This window comes from Monodon monoceros, unplaced genomic scaffold (genome assembly GCF_005190385.1).
Source record: "Monodon monoceros isolate NGI ecotype Baffin Bay Population unplaced genomic scaffold, NGI_Narwhal_1 Super_Scaffold_18, whole genome shotgun sequence".
Lineage (NCBI taxonomy): Eukaryota > Metazoa > Chordata > Mammalia > Artiodactyla > Monodontidae > Monodon > Monodon monoceros.
The window spans coordinates 69,055,349-69,078,870 of NW_021703774.1; the positions used below are offsets into that span (position 1 = coordinate 69,055,349).

Genomic DNA, 23,522 nt, shown 5'->3' on the forward strand with positions numbered 1-23,522 from the left:
CCTTCACCCCAAAATGTTTTGCCCATTATATGTGCCTTGCTGCTATTTGAAAGCCTCCAATTGCTCTCTAGTGCTTCAAATAAAATCAGAGCTGGGACTTTCCTGGTGGCGCAGTGGTTAAGAATCTGCCTGCCAATGCAGAGGAGACAGGTTTGAGCCCTGGTCCAGGAAGATCCCACATGCCGCGGAGCACTTAAGCCCGTGTGCAACAGCTACTGAGCCTGCACTCTAGAGCCTGCAAGCCACAACTACTGAGCCCACGTGCCACAACTACTAAAGTCCGCACGCCTAGAGCCCGTGCTCCGCAACAAGAGAAGCCACTGCAATGAGAAGACCGTGCACCGCAACGAAGAGCAGCCCCTGTTCGCCGCAACTAGAGAAAGCCCGCGTGCAGAAACAAAGACCCAACACAGCCAAAAATAAATAAATTAATTAAATTAATTTAAAAAGAAAAGAATGAAAATCAGACAGTTTTCTAACAGTTGTTACCAGAATAATTCCCCAGGGAAAGCTGCTCTGTCTGTTCTCAGCTGCTCTACATTCTGCCTCATCTCCTATATTCTGGGCATAAAAAACCCTCTTATCCTAATTTTTGATGACTTATTCTCCTACCTCTAGGTCTTTGTCCAAGCTTCCCAACTGACATGAAACTACCTTACTTCATCCGTCCATGCCATCCAATGCAGCTCCTTCATCAAGTGGCACCACTTCCTCCAGCAAGATTCCACGATTGGTCCAGTATCCTACTAACCTCTATCTCTGAACTTCCATTCCCCCTCAGAGTACCACTAAATTTTACAATGAATTCTTTTTCTTATCTGCCTTGTTAGATAGTAAATCCCCCAAAACTCTCTCTTCTGTTATATGTATCCCCAAGTGCCTTGTATAGTGCTTTGCACTCAATGAACACGTACTATGAACTTGTGAACTAACCAACCACTTGTAGAATATATATGCCCAGATTCCACCAAGGGTTTACTGGGAAGAGAGTAGGGAAAACATACACGATAACTTTGTTCCACAATTCATTTACTGAATTAGGGCAGGTGATTTAACAACAGATTGCAAGATAAGGTTGGGAGAGAAGAGTTCTGGCTTTCTCTCCCAGGAGCCAGTTTTGTCATGGATGCTTGTAAATTTTCAAAAATAGCCATCCGTTGTTGGGCAAGCTGGGTCTCAAGCTGGAGACTGGCATACATATATTCTAGGAGTCCTAGGCATTCCTTGGGCTTGTGGTCAATTCCTGAAGGAAGAGCAATGGAGGTGCAAAGGAGACAAAAGAGAGATTTTATAATTGTACTGAGGTGGGAAGGGCTCTAATAAGATGACTGCTCTAATCTTTCGGGGCACAACTCAACCCAGATGCAGTTGTGCTCAGCTGTCACCTTCTCCATGAAGTCTATCTGGCTACCCTATTTGAAACCAATCCACTGGAACTTTTTACCCACTCTCTTGCTTTATTTTTCCCTTAGTACTTATGATTATTTGGCATACTTTGTAATTAGTTACATAATTGTTGGCTAATTCCCCCTTCTAGAATGTAAGCTCCAGGAAGGCATAGATTTTTGTCTGATTTGTTCACTATTGTGTCCCCAGCACCTAGAAGAGTAAGTACCTGGCGCATAAGTGTTCAACAAATATTTGATGAGTGAATGAAATGGTCTGAGAGTGAGGCCTAACTTCCCTTTCAAGAGCTCAGGGGATGCCTCAGCATTCTTCTTACCTGACATAGTAAGGTCATCGGCAGTGACCCGAAGTTCTTCCTGTTGCCTAACTTTCACCAGTCTTGCTGAAATCAATTCTTTTTTTTTTTTTTTTTTTTTTTTGCGGTACGCGGGCCTCTCACTGCTGTGGCCTCTCCCGTTGCGGAGCACAGGCTCCGGACGCACAGGCTCAGCGGCCATGGCTCACGGGCCCAGCCACTCTGTGGCATGTGGGATCCTCCCAGAGCGGGGCACGAACCCGAGTCCCCTGCATCGGCAGGCGGACTCTCAACCACTGCGCCACCAGGGAAGCCCATGAAATCAATTCTTTTTCTAATGTTTTCAACTACATTATACACATCCAGCTCTTAGTTAACCTTGGTAGTTATTTATCCATTGTTTGTGTATTTATTGGTCTTGACTTCTTTGTTAAACTCTGAGGTCCTCAAAAACAGGAGTCATGACTGTCTAGTGCACTGTGTGGCTTCCCACAGGTATGCTAAATACCCACTGATGTTGCCATGGGAGGATGAATAACTGAAATGCAAAGAAACTGAGCTAACTGTTACTATTTCCTTCCCTGGCCACTTTTCAACCAACATTACTAGCAAGCAATAAAATTTTCAGCCAGTTCCAGCCACCTCCTCCATACAACCTTCCCCCTGCTGAGTTCATTTGGGAAATCCACCCTGCATCCTTCCTTACCTGAGGACAGCTTTGTTGCTGGGATTTTCAGGCAAGTGGCTGGTGGGGAACTTGCTTGAAGGTTAATAAAGTTGGGGGTGGGTTTGGCTCGACAAAGAGGCACAGCATTACCTTCCTCTTTGGCTGGAACAAAATCAGAGGCAACTAAGTCAGAGTTCATTCCGACAAGGGACAGCCTAATTAGATCCCTGCGTCTGGTCTATGAATGCAGGTGCTGAGACCCTGGCCTGAATATCTTCAAAGAAAGTTATATAAAACAAAAGAGAAACCATAGTGGGACTGAGGAAAACCAAGCAGGGTTGGGATAAGCTAAAATCTAATTTGCTTATATTCTGCAAGTTCTTATTGATCTGTGCTACATGCTGACTACTGTGCTGAATGTTAGGGCATACACAAGACATCTAAGACATGGTTTCTTAGGTGTTTAATACCTACTTAGGGAGACGAATCAGACACTGGCAAAATGGTGATATAACAACACAGGACATAAACAATGAGTCTGACAGTCTCGGGTGAAAGTAAGTCCTTTTATCTTTTAGTTACACTAAGATGTGATTAAATGTAAAAATGAATGTTTTTGAAATGGGATAAGATATCAATATGAGTACAACAGTCAAAGAAGACTCCAGGCAGGTGGAGGATATTTATTGGACCTTGAAAACAGGAAGCTTTGGATAAGTAGAAAAGATATTTCAAGTGGGAGAAAAAAAACATGGTGTGAGCAAAGGCAAGGAAGCAAGAATATGGCCAGAAGGATGAGGAGCCCTAAAAAAGTGGCCAGAATTAGAGGGTGGAGAGTGGGAAAGCAGGATGGGTCATGGAAGACCCTTTCCAATAGCAAATCTGAGGCTTTCTCAGAAAGTCACTGAGCCTTTTAGGATTAGAAAATATGATAAAATTTCTACTTTAATTAATCCACTGGGATTAAAATGGGTTGGACATGGAAGTTCTCAAAGGGGAAAACAGATTACCTTTGGCAAAAATAGTTACGTTAGAAGGAAAATTTGATTTGTAGGGAGAAAATCATGAGTCCTATAGGAGACATATGTCATTTCTGTCTACTGAGCAACCCTTGCTCTGGAAAACTACTCTTTCCCCAGATTCCAGGTCATACATACATCAGACCCCTCTCCATATTCCAACGGGAATAAGCATGTGACCCAATACAGGGCAATCATGGTATCCTATCCCCCTTGGCAACTGTGACTGATTGAAGGGGTAAGCACATGCGGCAAACTGGGCCAGTCATTCCTTGGGATTGATATACAGATTCTGTGTCAAAGCTTGCTTTCCTCTGATTTGCTATGCTGGGAAGATGTAAATTTGGGGTCAATGAAAGCTACTGAATTTGGCTAGCATGCTATGAAAAGCAGATACAAGCAAGAGATTAGAGAGAAGAGAGAGTCCAGGAGAAAGATGGAGAGATGGGCAGATAGCTACAGGCACTGAATCCCCAGTTCCAGTTCCTGTGGTACTGGTAGCTCTTCTTCCTACTCTCTGACTACCTCAGCAACCTCCCAACTGCACAAGCCTCTGAATTTCCTTTCTCACTCAAGGGAATCTGAGTTGGGGTAATGTCATATTAACATAAATCACATTTTGGACATATTGGATCTGAGGTGAGACAAGACAGTCCAAATAGAAATGCCTAGAAAAACAGCCAGAGAGAAGGCACTGAGCTCAGGTGAAAGGTCAAACTGCCAGGCCAGTCACAAAGAGGTGATGAAGGAACTGCAAAAATACATTAGCTCTCCAAGGTCAAAGACTGTGAGAGAAAACTGGACCTTTGGGGAACTCCTCCTCAGGAGTTCGGAAAATGAAAAGGAAGTGGCAAAGTAGACAGAGGAGCAATGGATGGAAAGGCAGAACAGCTGGTTCTATGAAAGAATTAAAGGGGTTGAGACAGTGGGGAATCCATTATTCACTATCATAATGAGATCAAAAAAGGATAAAAAAATTAAATTCATTCATTCATACACATAAGAGACAGTTAAGTGCTTGCAATGTATCAGCCACTGAAGATACCACAGTGAGCTAAACAGACATGGTTGCTATTCTCATGGAACTGACAGTATTGCCGTTTAGACAGTCATTAAGTGATCAAGCACCATCAGTTACTCTTGGTGAGAGAAATCCATGTTTTTGCCCTGGGTTTGTGGATTTTTCTGAGCCCTACCGTAGGTCTTCCATCTTCTCCTCACTCCTGCTCCAGAGTCATCACCACATTTGATGGCTCATTCAGCATGGTAAGGAGCTAGAAGGTGAAACTCGGGCCTCAAGATTCTTCTCACCATTTGAAAAATTTGTGAACTTCCATGCAAATGCACTTCTAATTTGGGCCCTTCCTAGGTGTATGAGGGTGCATTTTCTACTGAATTCTAAGGTTTGATGAGTATGTTACACACAGTCCATACTAAAGGAACCATATTTCTGACTGGACAATGTATAACAGAGGATGAGGTTGGGGAGCAGCAAAAGGAAGCAGAACAGAGAAAATAATAAAAAGTGATTTACATACATTATCTTATACATTTCTCATAATGACCCTATGAAGTAGGTAGCTTTATCCGCATTTTTTTTGAGAAAACTTAAGTTAGGAAATTTGCTCAAGATTCCACAATGAGTATGTGCCAATGGCGGAATCAAATCCAGGCCTATAGACTCCAGTCATGCTCCTTACCACTGCACAATATAATCTGTGAGAAGAGCTAGTTCATTTATGTTCAAGTTATGAGAAAGCAAGCCTCTCAGATAGAGTAATCTACCCCACCTAACAGTTAAGTGAATAGGCTCTGGAGTCAGATGGTCTCAGGCACTTCCCTGGCCACCAAGTGGGACTGTCCCACTCAGTCTGAGTATCTGTTCACTCTAGCCAACAATATGTCTTCTGTTCTAAGTATTAAGAGGAGATACAAAGGAATAATTAATATATTCATTCAACATATAATTATTGAGCATCTGGGACTTTCCTGTTGGCACAGTGGTTAAGAATCTGCCTGCCAATGCAGGGGACACAGGTTCAAGCCCTGGTCTGGGAAGATCCCACATGCTGCAGAGCAGCTAAGCCTGTGCGCCACAACTACTGAGCCTGTGCTCTAGAGCCCGTGAGCCACAACTACTGAAGCCCGCACGCCTAGAGGCCATGCTCTGCAACAAGAGAAGCCACCGCAATGAGAAGACCACACAGGGCAACGAAGAGCAGCCGCCGCTCACCACCAACTAGAGAAAGCCTGTCCACAGCAATTAAAACCCAAAGTAGCCAAAAATAAATTTTAAAATTTATTAAAATATATTAAAAAATTATTGAGCATCTATTATTTAACAGATCCAGTTCTAGCCACTGGGAATACAGGAATGTTTCCATTTAGTGGGAAATGCAGAACAAATACAAATACTTTCCAATTAAATAAGTAACAGGAAAAAATATACATACAACTAGCTTCATTTTCCCACAAGCTGAGCAATTAAGGAGGTCTGGTTGTTTTGTTTTATTTTTTGTTTTTGTTTTTTTTGTGGTACGCAGGCCTCTCACTGTTGTGGCCTCTCCCGTTGCGGAGCCTGTGCTCCAGACGCGCAGGCTCAGCAGCCATGGCTCATGGGCCCAGGCGCTCCGCAGCATGTGGGATCCTCCCTGACCGGGGCACGAACCCGTGTCCCCTGCATCAGCAGGCAGACTCTCAATCACTGCGCCACCAGGGAAGCCCAAGGAGATCTGGTTTTAAGGGAGAGGAAGCAGGGCCTCTGACACACACCTCTTCTGTTAGTAGAATGACTAGAATGCTGCTCCATCTGAAGTGTGGTGCCTGGGAAAGAATTACATGACCACTGACAACCCATACTATTATTTTACTATTAACAACTTCATAAGTTCTCCCCAGCAGAGCTCAGGCTGTTCCAATTTGGGGAGGAAAAAATGTGAAAGGGTGTACTGTTCTATCTCATGGCCAAATATAAGTAATTGTTCTTGAATTGATCTTGGTCTCACAGCCCCTTCATTAGTTTGGAAAACAGCTGTTTCTAGTAGCACTGCAGCCTTTTTTCCCGGACAAAATAGTACTGTAACCATGCCCAAACGTTAAGAGTCTCCTATGAACGGGCAAATATTCTGTGTTCTCTCCTCGTTTCAATTTCTGTAATATCCGTCCTTTTCCTGTCTTGTAAGGTAATTTAAAAACTCTGGCTTCCCAACATCTCTAATGCACCGGTAGCTGAGGAGATGAGGAGGGCAGAGGAGGGAATGGGCGTGGAGAAAAAAAAATCTTAGAGCACTACAGGGAACACTTGAAAAAGTGTTTTAGATAGGATAACTCGGGGAAAAAGTAAGCCATCACCCTCCGGTACCGTTCACAGCCTCAGCAGAAGACATTTACCTAATAAGGTAAAGGTCCACGCACAGCAACGAGTCAGAGACAATAAACCACAATTCCCAGCGTGCCCGGAAGAATAGTTAACCGCCCAGCACAGTCCGATCGGACTACAACTCCCATTTCACCCCGCATCACACGGGCCGGGTCTTCCCTCAACCACCGGTTTAAGCCCCGCCCCTCCATCACTCCCGGTTGCTAAGGCTGGAACGAAAGCGTGGAAACTGTTACGCTTTTCTTGACCTTCGAAACCCGAGAGGAGCTGAGACGCAAGAGTTTAAGGACCTCACCTGCTGTGTTAATCGAAAGCCTCAACCCCAGCACCAACCCTTGTAGTTGATACACATGCGCAGTGGCATGTCGGCCAACTGCCCCAGCCTTGGCGCTTGCGCGGAGGTTCGTGCTACACGCGGCCGGGAGCGGCCACCCTATTGCGCAAGCGCCTGTGCCCTCTCACTGCCATCATCGTGCTCTCTCTATCTAGCTTTCCCTGCGTTATTACGTAAGGGGCGGGTCTAAGAATGTCAATTGGTCTGTGTGCGTGCCGGTCAGTGAGGTGGGTGCGGTGATTGGTGGCGACCCGGAGAGTAGCGGGTTTGCGTGTGAGCCCTGTGGAAGCAGCGTTTTCTGGTCTTCGCTGGTTCTCTCTCTCCAGAAGGTTCTGCTGGTTCCCCCAGCTCGGGGTACCCGGCTCTGCATTGCGCCGCCATGATGGGCCATCGTCCGGTACTCGTGCTTAGTGAGTTGTGGGAAAGCCGGGGAAGGGACCCCCCCTCTTCACCACCCTTCTTTTTCCGCACTTTACAGCCTTGCCTCAGCCCAGTCCCGCTCAGGTCCGGCCACTGACCCTTCCAGTCGTTAATTTTGGAAGCCCCTTCTCCCGTTTTCCTCTCTTCTCTTAACCCATTCCTCTGTCTTGGCAAATGCAAACTGACCTTCCTGTCGCCGAGCCTGTTGAACGGAACGCCGTTCCGTTCTTCACCCCCAGCCCCCGCCCTTGCACTCTTCCTTGAGCGATTTTCAGTGTGTAGCTGAATGAATAAAGATTTTTTAGTTTGGCCTAGCTTTATGATCTTGGCCCATCCCTTAGTAACGGTGTGGCCTCGGCCAAACTGCTTGATTGAAAATGGCTCCATCTTTGTTATTAGGGTTAACGGTATTTCCTCATAGGATTGTGAGGCTTAAATGAGATAAGGAGATATACAGCAGTTTAAAAGAGGGTCTGGCAAACAGCGAGTGGTATCCTTGGCCACTTCCTCTTCCGTAGCTGTCCTCTTGAATTTCTGTTAGTCAACCCCTTTTCACGAAGTAACCCTGCTTCCCTCACTGGTCTGGCTTAGATGTAATTATTCCCTCAAGTGTTCCCTACGTTGTAATCTTTCCCACTTACCAGCTGAGTTTTCCCAGATTCCTCGATTGGTTCTCTTTACCCTTCGGGAACATCCCAGATTTCTTTCCTTACTTACGAGTCCCATTTCCCTTGTCTTCCCTTGGTATGATTCCAACCTGTGTAACTTCTGTATCCTATTTGCAAGAGCACTTGAGATGCCTGACTAGCCATTTTCCCTCCCTCACCATCTTCTTTGTAGAGAATGCTATTCCAAGATTTTATCTATTTTGTCTATACCTGGAAAATAACTGTTTTCAGACAAGAATTCACTTAACCCAGAAAAAAACCCTGTTTTTTTCTGATGAATCCATCAGAATGGTCCATGCAGGATTTTAGTTATCACTGTCTGAAATAGGAATCGAAATCCTGAGAATTGTGTTTAGTTTTGATGGGACTGGATCGAAAATTATACAGCAAATTGTAGGGAAAATATAATTTGGAGAGAGGAGTGAGACGTTACTTAGGTTCAATTATAGTCATTGGCTTGTCTCCCATTGAGAGGGCCCTGGGGTGACTGAGTGGTGCCTTGTGCAGCCCTTTGGAGATCCACGTTAATCTCTGGCATTAGTGGCTGTATCCAGTTAGGTTCCTTATTTAAATATGTAGTCAGCTCTTCCTAATGGTAAATGGGTAACTGAGGCATTCTTCTTACGTCCAAGCATGAAGTGACTATCTTGGCAGACCCAGACACTTGAGTGTGTGTTCTCATTCCACAGCACAGTGGGGGGCACTATCAGTAATTATGCTAGGACTGTCAGTATGATTCCCCATATCCATGTAGGAGAATATGAACCCCCAAACTCCCTTTTTACGTAAAGGAGAGATTGATGCTTTTAGAGACACCAGCCCTTTGAGAATCTCACGGATCGCAGATCTCAGGTTATGAATTCTTGCTGTAAATACATGAATGTTTGGCTAGAGGGAAAGTGATGACCATGATTCCAAAGTTGAAGCTTTATGGATTGTTTCTTCGTATACCAGGGGTTGAAGTAAATAAAGAAGTAAGTAGCCATAAGTATGTATGTTTACTTTTTAACAGTTTGTCGAGGTATAATTGACATACGATAAGCTGCACATATTTAAAGAGTACAAGTTGATAAGCTTTAATTCGTATATACATCATGAAACCTGGGTGTTTTTATTTTCAAAGATCGGGGAATAAATAGCTTATATACAGTGGGGCAGTCCTGAGCTGTTGCCTTTTGTTTTTATCTATTTTAGGCCAGAACACAAAGCGTGAATCTGGAAGAAAAGTTCAATCTGGAAACATCAATGCCGCCAAGGTAGGTAGCACATCTTTTAAGTTGTTTATAATAGTTTGCCTGTAGCTGCCTTCCCTAGTATTTCTGTGTTTGTTTGCAATTTGGCAGAGGAAAAGTTGACTTCCGTTCCTTCAGGATATTTCTCTCTCGGTGATAAGGAGAAGGAAGCCTTCCCTCTCTGAGCTAGGCCTAATGGTCTTCTCATATTAACTTGTGCATATTCTATTGCTGTACGTTGTCTCATAATATTCTATTTGTGTTTGTCTCTCATACTAGACTGAGTTAGTTGAAGGGAAGAACTGTATTAATTCCCTTTTGTATTCCTAGTAGTCATTGTAGATCCTGGATAGGTAGGTATTCAGTAAATATCTTTTGAATGAAAGAATGAAAAAGCCCTAGATCTAATTAGCATGGGGTGGAGGCTACTATCATGGAAAGAAATACAAATACGTGGACCTTCAGTTATCTGGACTGCTGGGAAACTGAAGCTCTGGAAGGCATGTCTCTTTTTTTCCTTGTGAAAAGTTATTTCTTTCTGTATCCAGAAAACATTCCCAAAGCGGAAAAAGCAAAGAACAGAATCTAGCCATGTGGCGTGCTGTATTTAAAGTGGTCGCCAACCCTACTTTAGAAGTGTCCTTGTTAAAACACTGGCTCTGTGGGTTACTCATGCCTCTTCCCCTAACACACTCACCATCTTCTGATTTGTGCTTACATGTTTTGTATTTTCTTTCCTTAGACTATTGCAGATATCATCCGAACATGTTTGGGACCCAAGTCTATGATGAAGGTAGGCTTATCTCATACTGAAACTTCGACTACAGATTTTCCCTTTCTGTTTTCTGAGACACTTAAATATAACTTCTGCTTTTGTCCTAGATGCTTTTGGACCCAATGGGAGGCATCGTGATGACCAATGATGGCAATGCTATTCTTCGAGAGGTTTGACTTTTCGTTTTGCTTTCTAACATTTTATAAAGGATACATAAAGAGATAATGTAAATAATGATTAGCTTTTTTGGGCTGCTGTAGCAAGTTACCACAGACTGTGTGACTTGAAACAAAAGAAATTTATTCACATGGACTGGAAGCTGGCGGTCCAAACTCAGGGTGTCAGCAGTGCCATGCTCCTTCTGAAGGCTCTAGGGAAGAATCCTTCCTCCTATAGCTTCTGATGCTTGACCGCATTCCTTGGCTTATAAACTCCCCTTCTGCCATGGCATTTTCTTGTGTGTCTCATAAGGACACCAGTGGTTGGGTTTAGAATGTACCCTGATTACCTCTGTGACCTCATTTTAACTTGGTTACATCTGCAAAGACCCTATTTCCAAATACAATTTTCAGGGGATGAGACATCAACATGTTCTTTCAGAGGACACAATTCAACCACAACAATGGTGTTCCCAATAAATAAGCTAAAAGATACTGTTCTGTTCTCAAGAAACTTCAGTAGTTAAGTTGTCCTAATGCATTTTTCCCCAAAAAGAAAGACTTGGAAAGGTGTTTTACTTAGATCTCTTAGGGGCCACTTTTAATCTTTAAAGCTGTGGTAAAACAATAAAAGGGAGTCAGTGTGGAAGCAAGAAGCTCAAGAGTTAGGACCAAGCAGAATGGGTTAAGAGGTCTTTCTTTCAGATTCAAGTACAGCATCCAGCAGCCAAGTCCATGATTGAAATTAGCCGGACACAGGATGAAGAGGTTGGAGATGGGACCACATCTGTAATTATTCTTGGTAAGAAAAGAATGGAAGATTGATAAGGAAAATTAGATTGAAACATTAAGATTTTTGCCAGAAATAACATCAGATATTTTTGTTTTGTTTTGCCCGCAACGCGCGGCATATGGGATCTTAGTGCCCTGAGTAGAGATGGAACCCACCGCACCCCCTGCAGCGGAAGCATGGAGTCTTAACCACTAGACTGCCAAAGAAGTCCCCTGAGTCATATTTTAAGAAGAACCTTTTTACCAATCCACTAATTATAAATGTTTAAAGAACTTTTTGCTAATTTTCTGTGTATTCTCTCCAACTGAGCATAAAATGTTCATCGTGGTATAGGATGAGCTTTGCAAATCTGGTTGAATAAAATACAGTCCATTGTCATTACTCACAATAAGTTATATTCTATAAAGTCACCACAAACACTGAATTAGTGAATACTAAACCATCACTCCCGGAGGAGTATGGGGTTAGGTTCCTCAAGCCTCCAGTCACATATTTATCAGTGCATAAATATATACATTTTATGTTTTGTTTGTTTTAAAGACACCTTATTTAATATATATTGTTGATTCATTAACACTGGACTCATGCCCAGTAGCACTATAACTTATGCCTGAACAAATCTTATATAGTAAGTTATTGTCTGTACAGAGCACATTACAGCTTTCTTGCACGTAGGAAAACTAGATAGTACTTTAGGACTATACTTAGGCCATTTTAAACAGTGAAATCAACAAGAAAATGCACAAAAAATGTGGAAAACGTGCCACTAAATATACCACGTAAAGGACACTTGTTTACATGTGTTACATGGGAATTCCCCGGTGGTCCAGTGGTTAGAACTCCACGCTTTCACTGCCGAGGGGGTGGGTTTGATCCCTGGTCCGGGAACTAAGATCCCACAAGCCGTGTGGCACAGCCAAAAATAAAAATTAAAAAATTAATTAAGAAAATGAAAATCTGTAGCAATATGTTTTTAGGAATTGAGAAAAAACACTTTTCTAATTAGGAGATGCCAATTTATAGTGTTGGTCCACAGGCCTAAAAGTAGAATCCTTAACAAAATTATTATTATATGAACTTTTTAAAAATTAATTTTTAAATGCCTTTGTATTACATTTTGAGAATGGTGAGTTGGGTCGAAATTTGCTTGAGTCACCACCAACTAATCACATCTTTAGATCCAGTTCTTTTGTGGATTGAGAATTAATTACATATGGCTAGTTCTGTACTTTGAAGAGAAACTTGGAGGATGAAAGAAGTAGGTAAGACTCCATATGCTTTTTCACTTATTTGGGTAGAAGATGAGCTTTAGGTATCAGGCAGAATTTTTTAGCTGGTAATCTTAGTTAAATCTCGTGGAGATATTAAGTAAGTATCCATGAGTCTAGGTTTCTTAGACTTAGGTAGCTTTTAAAAAACCAAAACTGCCATTTCTGAAGATATCTTTCTTCTATGATACTGTTCTGATTCTTCTTTAACAGGGTATAGTCTTTTCTAAGTTAACTTATTAGAGCATGTTTCAAAATATTTGATTATCTTTCTTTTAATATACATGATGGTCACTTAGGAATTCTAAAGTATTGAAATCAAACATTTGAGCACATGCCAAAGAGTATACATGTGAACTTTTACACATTTGTGTACATTTTAAAAATTAGTGTCAGTGGACCTGGTAGTACAAGCCCTTTGTGCAGAAGGTCCTTTTTTGACCAAAATAATGGTTTTTCCTCTTTAAAACTTTTTTTAGAAACAAGCTTTTGTGTGTGTGTGTGTGTGTGTGTGTGTCAATTAGAATTAGAAAGTAAGGACAGTTTTTAAAAGGAGGGGACATTTTACCAATAATCCCTCTTCCAGAGGGTAAATTTTGTAAATTTTTATGGGTATTCTTGCAGATATAAAGTTTTGTGGGTTTTGTTTGTTTTCAGTACCAGCAGTTTGACTACATGCTAGGTATTGAAATAATAAGCAAGTCAATTTTCCTTTATTTTTCTTTCAATTTTAGAGTCTTCGGGAAAATGTTTACCATTTGTTTAGGAAACTGGGAACAAATATTTAGTAAGATCACAAGAATAAGTCAACCCTGGGATCAATCTTTGATCATTTAAAATATATCTGATGAGAATTTTTTTTTCTGAATTTGCTTGTACAAAGTATAAAATTTGGAATAGTATTTGCATACTTTTGGGGAAACCTACTTTAGAAAAAAGAGCAGGTATTTTTAGAAGCATAATGAAGTTGCCTTGATATCCAGGTACTTTTCAAAATGTTACGGTGTATGTATCTTTTTTCAGCAGGGGAGATGTTGTCTGTGGCTGAGCACTTCCTAGAGCAGCAGATGCACCCAACAGTGGTGATCAGTGCTTACCGCAGGGCTTTGGACGATATGATCAACACCCTTAAGAAAATAAGGTATTGGAGGTGGGGACCAGAAATGGGTAGTGTCAACTATGGGAGGCCTGGAAGACTAATCTGTTCTTAGATGGTAAAGGAAAACCGAGCACATCACCAGTAGTTTATACCCTGGTATTATTTTGTGAGAAGGAGAAACAAAGAGGGGAGCAAAATGAAGGGAAGGATAAGAGAAATAAAAGTTTTTAGAAAATGGCAAAGGATGCAAAGCAGACAAATAAAAGAAGCTAGGTTTAATTCTTCAAAATATATTTTGGTTATATGCAGTCTGCTAGTTTCCATGTTAGGCACTGCTATGGGAAATGTGTAGTAAGTAAAATAGAGCTACTCTGCAAAGTTTTAGATTCTAGTGGGAGAAATAAGTTAAGGAGTTAGATAACTAATTATTCAGGGCTTAAGATACCCTACCATCGTGTATGATTATAACTAATTCAGTACTCTCTCTAAAGTACTGTGGAGGATGGTAGCCAGGGGTTTTCATTAAAATCAAAAGGACTGGTACTGAAAATGCTATTTGAATCCTCTCTAGTTATCACAGAGCTTGCTGTTAGTCTATGTTTGCTGAGTGCTATAAGGTAATAAAAGGAATATAGGAATGTGTGACTTCTACTTGAGGAAATGTCAGTTAAGTAAGAACATGATACAGAATGCAAAATTTTTCTGATTAAAAAGGTTGTTTAAAAAATAAAACCTGGGACTTACCTGGTGGCCCAGTGGTTAAGAATCCGCCTGCCAGTGCAGGGGATACAGGTTCGAGCCCTGGTCCGGGAAGGTCCCACATGCCGTGGAGCAACTAAGCCCATGAGCCACAACTACTGAGCCTGCGCTCTAGAGCCCGCGAGCCACAGCTACAGAAGCCTGCACGCCTAGAGCCTGTGCTCCGCAACAAGAGAAGCTACCACAGTGAGAAGCCCATGCACTACAAGTAGAGAAAGCCCACACGCAGCAACGAAGACCCAACACAGCCAAAAATAAATCAATTAATTAAATAAATTTATTTTTAATTAATTAATTAAAACCTGTCATTTTCTACTCATATCCTTAGGTTGTCGGGTACACAAGTACCTAGCAATTTGGTGAGCTTTGTATTGTACTTCCTGCTGTTAAGAAACAAAGTATATGATAATATCTGTCTAGCAGTCTTAACAGAAGGAGGTGTTTGATTTAAAACATTTTTATGGGGCTTCCCTGGTGGCGCAGTGGTCGAGAGTCCGCCTGCCGATGCAGGGGACATGCATTCGTGCCCCGGTCTGGGAAGATCCCACATGCCGCGGGGTGGCTAGGCCCGTGAGCCATGGCCACTGAGCCTGTGCTCCACAACGGGAGAGGCCACAACAGTGAGAGGCCTGCGTACTGCAAAAAAAAAAAAAAAAAAAAAAAAAACATTTTTATGAAGTAAACTTTGTAAGAATGTAGAGTACACAAAGGATTTATTGAATATTTGGAGCTGAATCATTAATGTTTTTTTTTATCAAGCAGTAACTGCCTGTATATCTTAGATAATATTTTTGGAGCTATTGCTTTTTCCCTAAAATACATAATTCAGCAACTATTTAATGATTGCTTATTGTGTGTCTTACTGTGTTAATAAAAGGGATTTCAACAGTATGTGAAAATTTGGACAAGATGGTATCCAAGGTCTCTTACTAGATAGTCTTGCCATGTACAAATTTATAGTCTCGTTGGAGGAGACTAAACACATAAAAACACTGTGGCGCACCATGTATTATGATGCTAGGTAAAATAGAATCAGTTGTCCAAAGGGATAGCACAGACCGATGGTGATTCTCAAGAGGAACTCTCAGAATTTGCTAGTTACAGGATGAGGTTTCAAAGATAAAATGTGTCTTGACCCAAGTTGTGAAAGTAATAGAGTTTATTTGGTTGGAGCAGAAGGTAAAGAAATTATTTTACTGTAAACTCTAAGTGTGGAGAGTTGTCAGACATGAGAACAGATTACTCAGGGATTTGAGACACCTTTCAGGGATGGGTTAATTATAATCTTGCTAAAAGGCAGAGGGTGGACAAAGTTACTTCTTGATAACACTTAGTTTCCTACAAAGGAACAGATTCCCCTTGTTCTGCCTGTTGGCCCACTATTATAGTCATCAAGATATAGATGAGGACTTCCATAAACATCCAAGATCCCACTGAGCATATTATTCGTTTTTCTTTTCTCCAGTACCCCTGTTGACACCAGTAACCGAGATGCGATGCTGAACATCATCAACAGCTCCATTACTACCAAAGTAATCAGTCGGTGGTCTTCTTTGGCTTGCAACATTGCCCTGGATGCTGTCAAAACTGTACAGTTTGAGGAGAACGGTCGGAAGGAGATTGACATCAAGAAATATGCAAGGGTAGAAAAGGTAAACTCTTTGAGTGTGTACTTTGGAGACAAATTATTTCCTAGAATGAGACACTTGTGGAGGAAATAAGTTTAAATCAGAGCAAGATATTTTTATTATTAGAACCAGGAAGAAGAGTATTTGCTACCTGGAAAACAAAAACTTGAAAAAGAGGGTGCCAAAGAGGTATCTGAAATAATTCTGTTAGCTTCACTGCTGTCCCTACACAGGGTCTACAGGGGCAAGAGAAAGGCTTATTTTTGTGTCTGTATTTGTGCATTTGTGTACATATCAGCCACTGGGTCAGGAAATAAACAAGGGCTCTACAGCATAGCGCTAATAAGCCCCAGAATGCTTTCTCCATCTTTATTAATTTAAGATTTAAAAGTAGCATTAATATCTTGTGGCCAGTAGATGGAGCCCTATGTCTAAAATTCATGGAAATATCTTTCAGGAAGTAGAGATCTGCACCCTTTTTTTTCTTTTTAAGTAGTATTGCGTGATTCTCCATTCCTCTGTTCGGCTGCGCCAGGTGTTAGTTGCGGCACGCGGGATCCTCATTGCAGCATGAAGGATCTTTTAGTTGCCGCATGTGGGACCTAGTTCCCTGACCAGGGATCACACCCAGGCCCCCTGCATTGGGAGTGCAGAGTCTTACCCACTGGACCACCAGGGAAGTCCCTGTGCCCCTTTAAATCTGTCAATCACTGAATTTCTGTCTCAGCCAACCTTCAAATTGTGTATCATGTGCTAAGATTGATGTGCTTCCTAGAGAGAAAGAAATATGATTGCAACTGTAGTTGTTTTAGAGGTTCGTGGAAAAAAGATACTTTAAAAATCTGAAATGGTAGTCATTTGGGAAAGATGAATGTCTGGGCAGGGAGTTGAGAAATTGTCTCCTCGTGGATTGAAGTGGTTCTTTTGCTCAGATACCTGGCGGCATCATTGAAGACTCGTGTGTGTTACGTGGAGTCATGATTAACAAGGATGTGACCCATCCGCGGATGCGGCGCTATATTAAGAACCCTCGCATCGTGCTGCTGGATTCTTCTCTGGAATACAAGAAAGGAGAAAGCCAGGTAATGTCCCTGGCCCTATTCCTTAAATTTGATGTAAGAATCTGTTAATATGGGCAAGGGAATTAAAAAGTTTGTTACATGCTTACTCTGTGACCTTTACAAGTAATCTCTGATTCTTACAACTCCCCTTTACAGCAGATGATACTGACTTCTTCCATTTTATAGATGAGGGATCTACACCTCAGAGAAGCTAGGTTAATTGCTTGAGGAACACAGCTGGTATTGGCCAAATCAGAATTTGAACCCAGCTCTGTTCGGCTTCAATTCCACACTCTCATGCCACCTTTCATAATGCATCAGTAGAACATAGAGTAGGAGTTAATTGAGCTTTGAAGTGCCAAAGAATTTCCAGAGGGCAGGAAGCTTGCAAGGCTCCATCACCCTTGGATAAAACAAAGTAATTGAAGTTTATCAAACAGTGGTTGGCAACAAGAATCGATTTATTAGTGGGAAGAATTAAGACGCTGAGTTACCATGCACACTGACAGGTCAGAGGAAACATTGAACTAAGTGGCTAGAGACCTTAGCCAAACTCCACTAATTACATTGTGACTTGCATTCCAGTTGCTTTATAATTAAATGGGGTTAAACTAGATGACTGCTGGAGCTAAAGTGGCTTATAGAGGTGTTGGGTCGTGGCTTATTCTAACTCATGTTTTCTGGGATACATGAGAATGCTGGATGGAGGGAGTATAGTAGGTGGGATGACCCTAAAGAGCTTCACCAATCCAAAATTTTTAATTCAGAGTGACTTTTCTTCACCACATAGACTGACATTGAGATCACACGAGAGGAAGACTTCACCCGAATCCTCCAAATGGAAGAAGAGTACATTCAGCAGCTCTGTGAGGACATTATCCATCTGAAGCCAGACGTGGTCATCACAGAAAAGGGCATCTCGGGTAGGACTACATTCATTTTTCCAGACTATTGTTGTGGTAGAAGAGGGTTGGTGATTTTTTTCCTCGCATGTTGTCATACACTGAACATAATTAACATGTGATGGTTAGGGTACGTGGAGGATAAAACCTGTTCAGAACCCAGGGTTTCTGGTTTCCACCTTGACACCTCTATTCTTGCAGATTTAGCTCAGCACTACCTCATGCGGGCCAATATCACAGCCATCCGCAGAGTCCGGAAGACAGACAATAATCGCATTGCTAGGTGAGTAGGCCAGGTAAAAATAAGATTCTCCTTCCCATGTGTTTTTATTTTGTAGCTTCGTAATGTAGTCATCCTTATCTGAAAAAGTTTAGCATAGGATAAAGCCAGCCAAATTATTTACAGATGGAAATAACCTGGGTTTAGCCATCTGCCCTCTTCAGAAGCCCTCTGTCTAGGGACTTCCTGTGGTCTAGTGGCTAGGACTCCATACTTCCAATGTGGGGGGCCTGGGTTCGATCCCTGGTCAGGGAACTAGATCCCATATGCCACAACTAAAGTTCCTGCATGCTGCAACTAAGACCCGGTGCAGCGAAGTAAGTAAATAAGTATTTAAAGAAGAGGAAGTCCTCTATCTAGAGTAACAGTTATCTGCTGCATGAGACCCTACTGCTCCTAACCAGTAGTGAACAGCGTATGCTTAGACATCTATGATCACTACCTTGGTGTAGGGATCCATTTCAGATTAGTCTGTTTTAACTAGCTCAGAATATAGCAGATCCAACAATTACCTTGATTGGATCCTCAGCTGCTGTTAATGCAACCTTAGATTGCACTCACTACTTCAGTACAAATATCTAGGCTCAGATACCATCTATTTTTAAGAGTAATTTTTTTTTAAAAGTTAAGTGTATCCTAACATCACATAATATGCCATAGATCCAAATCCAATTTTATACTTAAAACGCTTTCTCTGAAATGGCTTGGCATACATACATATACATAGTTGACTCTACATGCCCATGAGTGGGGAAAAAGTGACAAATAAAAAATTAGCCCTACATTGGCTTCCCTGGTGGCACAGTGGTTGAGAGTCCGCCTGCTGATGCAGGGGACACGGGTTCATGCCCCGGTCTGGGAGGATCCCACATGCCACGGAGCGGCTGGGCCTGTGAGCCATGGCCGCTGGGCCTGCGCGTCCGGAGCCTATGCTCCGCAACGGGAGAGGCCACAACAGTGAGAGGCCCGCGTACTGCAAAAGAAAAAAAAAAATTAGCCTTATATTTATTAAAACTGGGTGAGACATATACTTATGTACCTAATCACCTTATTTCTTGCTTGACCTTTACATTGTCTTTAGTACAGTCCTGTTATTGGCCTTGAGATCTAACTGGGCATTATAGGATGAGTTCTGTCTAGAAATGACCATTATGTGTTATACACTTGGTCAGATATGCATAAGAATTCATTTGTCCCAATTTTAGGGTCCACTAAGTATACTTCGAATTAACTTGTATCTCGTTACAGTAGTTGCCTTAGGTATGCACACTTTCACTTATAAAGCCATATTAGTTTAAGGAAACTTCACCTATATATTTGGAAATCTATTTCACCAGGCAACCAAGACGTCTCGAGTTAGGTAGAAGTGTTGCTAGCAGTCCACTTTGGCCCTTAACCCTTACACCCCACCACAGACCCTAAGGACCAAGAAGATGAGTAAAAGTATTTGACATCATCTAGTCTTCTCCCTGTCCCCCTTCTCCCCATCTAATCAATAGAGCCTGTGGGGGCCGAATAGTCAGCCGACCAGAGGAACTGAGAGAAGAAGATGTTGGGACAGGGGCAGGCCTGTTGGAAATCAAGAAAATTGGAGATGAGTACTTTACATTCATCACTGAGTGCAGAGACCCCAAGGCCTGCACCATTCTCCTACGGGGGGCCAGCAAAGAGATTCTCTCGGTGAGTCAGCCTTGGAAGTGTGACTGAATGATCTAGGTCGTTCCATTTCTTGAGTTTCCCAGAGAGCCTAAAATTATCCTGTTGCCCATTTATAGTTATTTAATTGCCATCTGAAGCCACAAATCTCTCTCTTCTTTTTATTTTTTAAATATTTTTATTTTTAATCATGGTTTAAAATTTTTTTAATGTAAAATTTATCATCTGAATAATTTTTTAGTGTACAGTTACAGCAGTTTTAAGTGTATTCATATTCACATGCAACAGATCTTCAGAACTTTTTTTATCTCAAAAAATTGAGACATTATACCCATTGAACAGTGGCTCATCGTTTCCCCATCCACTAGCAACCACTGTTTCCTTGTTTTTTAAGTTGAAATTATAAATATTACTTTTTTTTTCCTTAGGTTAAGTATTTTACCAAAGGCATATAGCTAGTAAGCAGAGAGTTTCCACTACACCGTGCAGCCTCCTAGAGTACACAGCTAGACAGGACAGAGTAAGGTTATAGGTCTGTCAAGCACAATGGACAAGAGCCTAACATCCCAGAGTGATACCACATTCCCCCTGGCCTTGTTGCAGTTGTAGTTAATGTGTTTTTCCAGAGTTAGTAGCATCTGCCCTGCCCAAAAGGTTTGAAGGACCTTTCTTAGTTTGCCCTCCTTGGTGGTTTACCGAATTTGGCAGTCAGGAAGTCCTTTGGTGCTTCTGATTTGTCCTTGAGTCATCAAGCTTTGGCTTTATACTCTTTGTTCGCTTTCCCAAGGAAGTAGAACGCAACCTCCAGGATGCCATGCAGGTGTGCCGCAATGTTCTCCTGGACCCTCAGCTGGTGCCTGGGGGTGGGGCTTCTGAGATGGCTGTGGCTCATGCCTTGACAGAAAAATCCAAGGCCATGACTGGTGTGGAACAATGGCCATATCGGGCTGTTGCCCAAGCCCTAGAGGTCATCCCTCGTACCCTTATTCAAAACTGTGGGGCCAGCACCATCCGTCTACTTACCTCCCTTCGGGTGAGTTCCTTTCCTTGCTCTTCTCTTGATGGGGTAGGAAAAGCTGTGTTTGGCCTAAGAGGGTAGTTCATGTCTGTCTTTCCAGGTTCTCCTGGTAGCTTGTTCCTTTAAAATCTCTTCTCTTTCTTAATTTTTGATTTGTTTGTTGTCATTGTCGTTTCCTCTTATCCCTACCTTATCAGTGCAGTGTATTTGATTTTTATGTAATGGTCTCTGTCAGCTTACTTGTCCCTAGTATTTTCCCCTTTAATTATTTATGCTTGTTCCAACTATAGGCCAAGCACACCCAGGAGAATTGTGAGACCTGGGGCGTAAATGGTGAGACAGGTACTTTGGTGGACATGAAAGAACTGGGCATCTGGGAACCATTGGCTGTAAAGCTGCAAACGTATAAGACAGCAGTGGAGGTGAGGCACTCTTAAGACATATGCTGTGCTGTTAATTTCCAGATAACCAGAAAACAGTGTGTTTGGTCCAGTCTTGAGGAGGGGGGGATAGAAGGCAGAGTATTCCCCAAAAGATCTCCCAAGGAATTCGATCCCCCTACTTATATTTAGCTCATTTAAAAAGCAAGGTAGGGGGACTTCCCTGGTCCAGTGGGTAAGACTCCGTGCTGTCAGTGCCGGGGGCTCGGGTTCGATCCCTGGTCGGGAAACTAGATCCCGCGTGCATGCCGCAACTAAGAGTTCGCATGCTGCAACTAAGAAGTCCACATGCCACAACTAAGAAGGTCCCGCATGCCACAACTAAGACCCGGCCCGGTGCAGCCAAAAATAAAGTTTTTTAATTTTAAAAAAAAAGGGAATTCCCTGGCAGTCCATTGGTTAGGATTCCGTTCTGTCACTGCTGAGGGCCCGGGTTCAATCTCTGGTTGGGGAACTAAAATCCCACAAGCTGTGTAGCATGGCCAAAAGAAAAAAAAAAAGGAAAAAAAAAAGGCAAGGTAACGTAGCACAGGCTGCATCCCTTGCTGACCGAGAACTGCATTTTACATTCGAGGCTCTGAAAGGGTAGATTTCAGATAAAATGGTAATTATGTAGGAGGAGCTAGGTGATACATCTAAAAGAAAACAAGTGTCCTTCCCTTCTTTGCTAACCTCTTTGGGGCTGTGGTTTTTCTCCTAGACGGCAGTTCTACTGCTGCGGATTGATGACATCGTATCAGGCCACAAAAAAAAGGGTGATGACCAGAGCCAGCAAGGCGGGGCTCCTGATGCTGGCCAGGAGTGAGCGGTGGCAAGGCAACCTCAACGCACAGAGCCAACAGTCTCCCCCTTCCCTGAGCCAGACTGCCAGGGACACTGTGGATGTCTTTGTTTCGAAGAGATTGGGTTGAGGGGCAGCCCCAGTCCCTTTCTGTCCCAGCTCAGTTTGCAAAAGGCACTGACATGTAATTCTTCTCTATTGTAAGCTTTCCATTTAGTTTGCTTCCGATGATTAAATCTAAGTCATTTGAGATGGTGGTTATTTGTTTTTCAACCTTGGGTCATATCTCTGCCTCCTGGCAAGGAGGGAAGAGGCAAAAAACCTTACTGGGAAGAGATGGGAATGAGGTCATTCAGTATCTTTGCCTCCTTGAGAGGGTATTCTTCAGACTTCTCAGTAGATGCTGGTTGCGAAGGCTCTTGGAGTTCAAAGCATGATATTGTAAAGCTTAAAAACGTACCACCTTGCATTCACCACTCAACAGGAAGAACCTGTCCAAACCACGGGTGTTCCTTGTATGTGGTTGTACGTAGAGCAACACCCAGTACATGCTGGGGCTCAGGCATTTATCCTAAAGGACATAGAGCATCTGTTTCTGTACTGTATCCTGTAACTTTTCAGAATCCTTCCTATCATACCTAGAATTCTTTTTCTCCGCCCTCTCCCAGTGTTGTTTTTTGGGGTTTTTTTGCGGTACGCGGGCCTCTCACTGTTGTGGCCTCTCCCGTTGCGGAGCACAGGCTTCGGACGCGCAGGCTCAGCGGCCATGGCTCACGGGCCCAGCCGCTCCACGGCATGTGGGATCTTCCCAGACCGGGGCGCAAACCCGCGTCCCCTGCATCGGCAGGTGGACTCTCAACCACTGCGCCACCAGGGAAGCCCCCAGTGGTGTTCTTGATTCCAGTCTATTTTGGTTTGCTGGCTTATTTTCCTGGTATGCTTGTGTCACAGTAGGACCTCTGCTTTCCCTGTAAGCAGAAACAAAAGATGTAAGTCCCATTTTGTGCTTTGTTTTTATCAAGACAAAAAAAAAAAATGTAGTGGCCCTGAGATGCTGGAAGCTAGGTGGGGCTAGCCTTTGATTTCTTTAGAGTCCTTCCTCTGGGCCTTCCACTGTCCCCTTTGTCCTCATGACTCATGCAGTCAGACTGTGCCTCCTCCCTGACCATGGGACTTAGTGTTACTAAGTTGAATACTAGGTAGAATAATAATAGCTAGCACACATTGCCTATTATATAATAGATACGTTCTGTTCACTTTGCATATCCTCAAAAGGACCCTATAAGGTAGGTAATAACCCCATTTTATGATGGGGAATCCAAAGCATAAAGTAGCTTGTCCAAGGGTCCCAAAGCTGGTAAATGGCAGACCTAGAATTCCTGTATAGGCAGTCTGCCTCTGTAAGTGCATTCACAGCTGGCTGTGCTGCCTGAACAGAGGTGTGCTGTGGAAAAGGGCTTCTGGAGACTTCATGCCTAGTATT

General features: G+C 42.7%; 2 protein-coding genes across 2 annotated transcripts; one reads left to right on the top strand and one right to left on the bottom strand.

The window, feature by feature from the left end:
• Positions 1–1,024: 1,024 nt before the first annotated feature.
• Positions 1,025–7,482, bottom strand: TSACC (TSSK6 activating cochaperone). Its single transcript, XM_029226940.1, is given in 4 exon segments — positions 1,025–1,229; positions 2,409–2,531; positions 7,063–7,175; positions 7,460–7,482. Coding segments are annotated over 4 exon segments (459 nt in total). The 3' UTR covers positions 1,025–1,029.
• CCT3 (chaperonin containing TCP1 subunit 3) lies at positions 7,362–22,291 on the top strand. Its single transcript, XM_029230299.1, has 14 exons — positions 7,362–7,511; positions 9,384–9,445; positions 10,164–10,214; positions 10,304–10,366; positions 11,060–11,156; positions 13,439–13,556; positions 15,739–15,925; positions 16,834–16,983; positions 17,753–17,885; positions 18,066–18,147; positions 19,644–19,824; positions 20,588–20,833; positions 21,109–21,240; positions 21,959–22,291. Exons 1-14 carry the CDS (start codon positions 7,481–7,483, stop codon positions 22,061–22,063), a joined length of 1,638 nt encoding a protein of 545 aa, XP_029086132.1. The 5' UTR covers positions 7,362–7,480; the 3' UTR covers positions 22,064–22,291.
• The last annotated feature ends 1,231 nt before the right edge of the window (positions 22,292–23,522 follow it).

Excerpts from the sequence above, each read along its gene's own strand:
- CCT3 (XM_029230299.1), top strand. The coding sequence starts at position 7,481 with ATGATGGGCCATCGTCCGGTACTCGTGCTTA. Across the intron at positions 11,157-13,438 it reads CACATCTGTAATTATTCTTG|CAGGGGAGATGTTGTCTGTG; the intron begins GTAAGAAAAGAA and ends ATCTTTTTTCAG. Across the intron at positions 13,557-15,738 it reads AACACCCTTAAGAAAATAAG|TACCCCTGTTGACACCAGTA; the intron begins GTATTGGAGGTG and ends TCTTTTCTCCAG.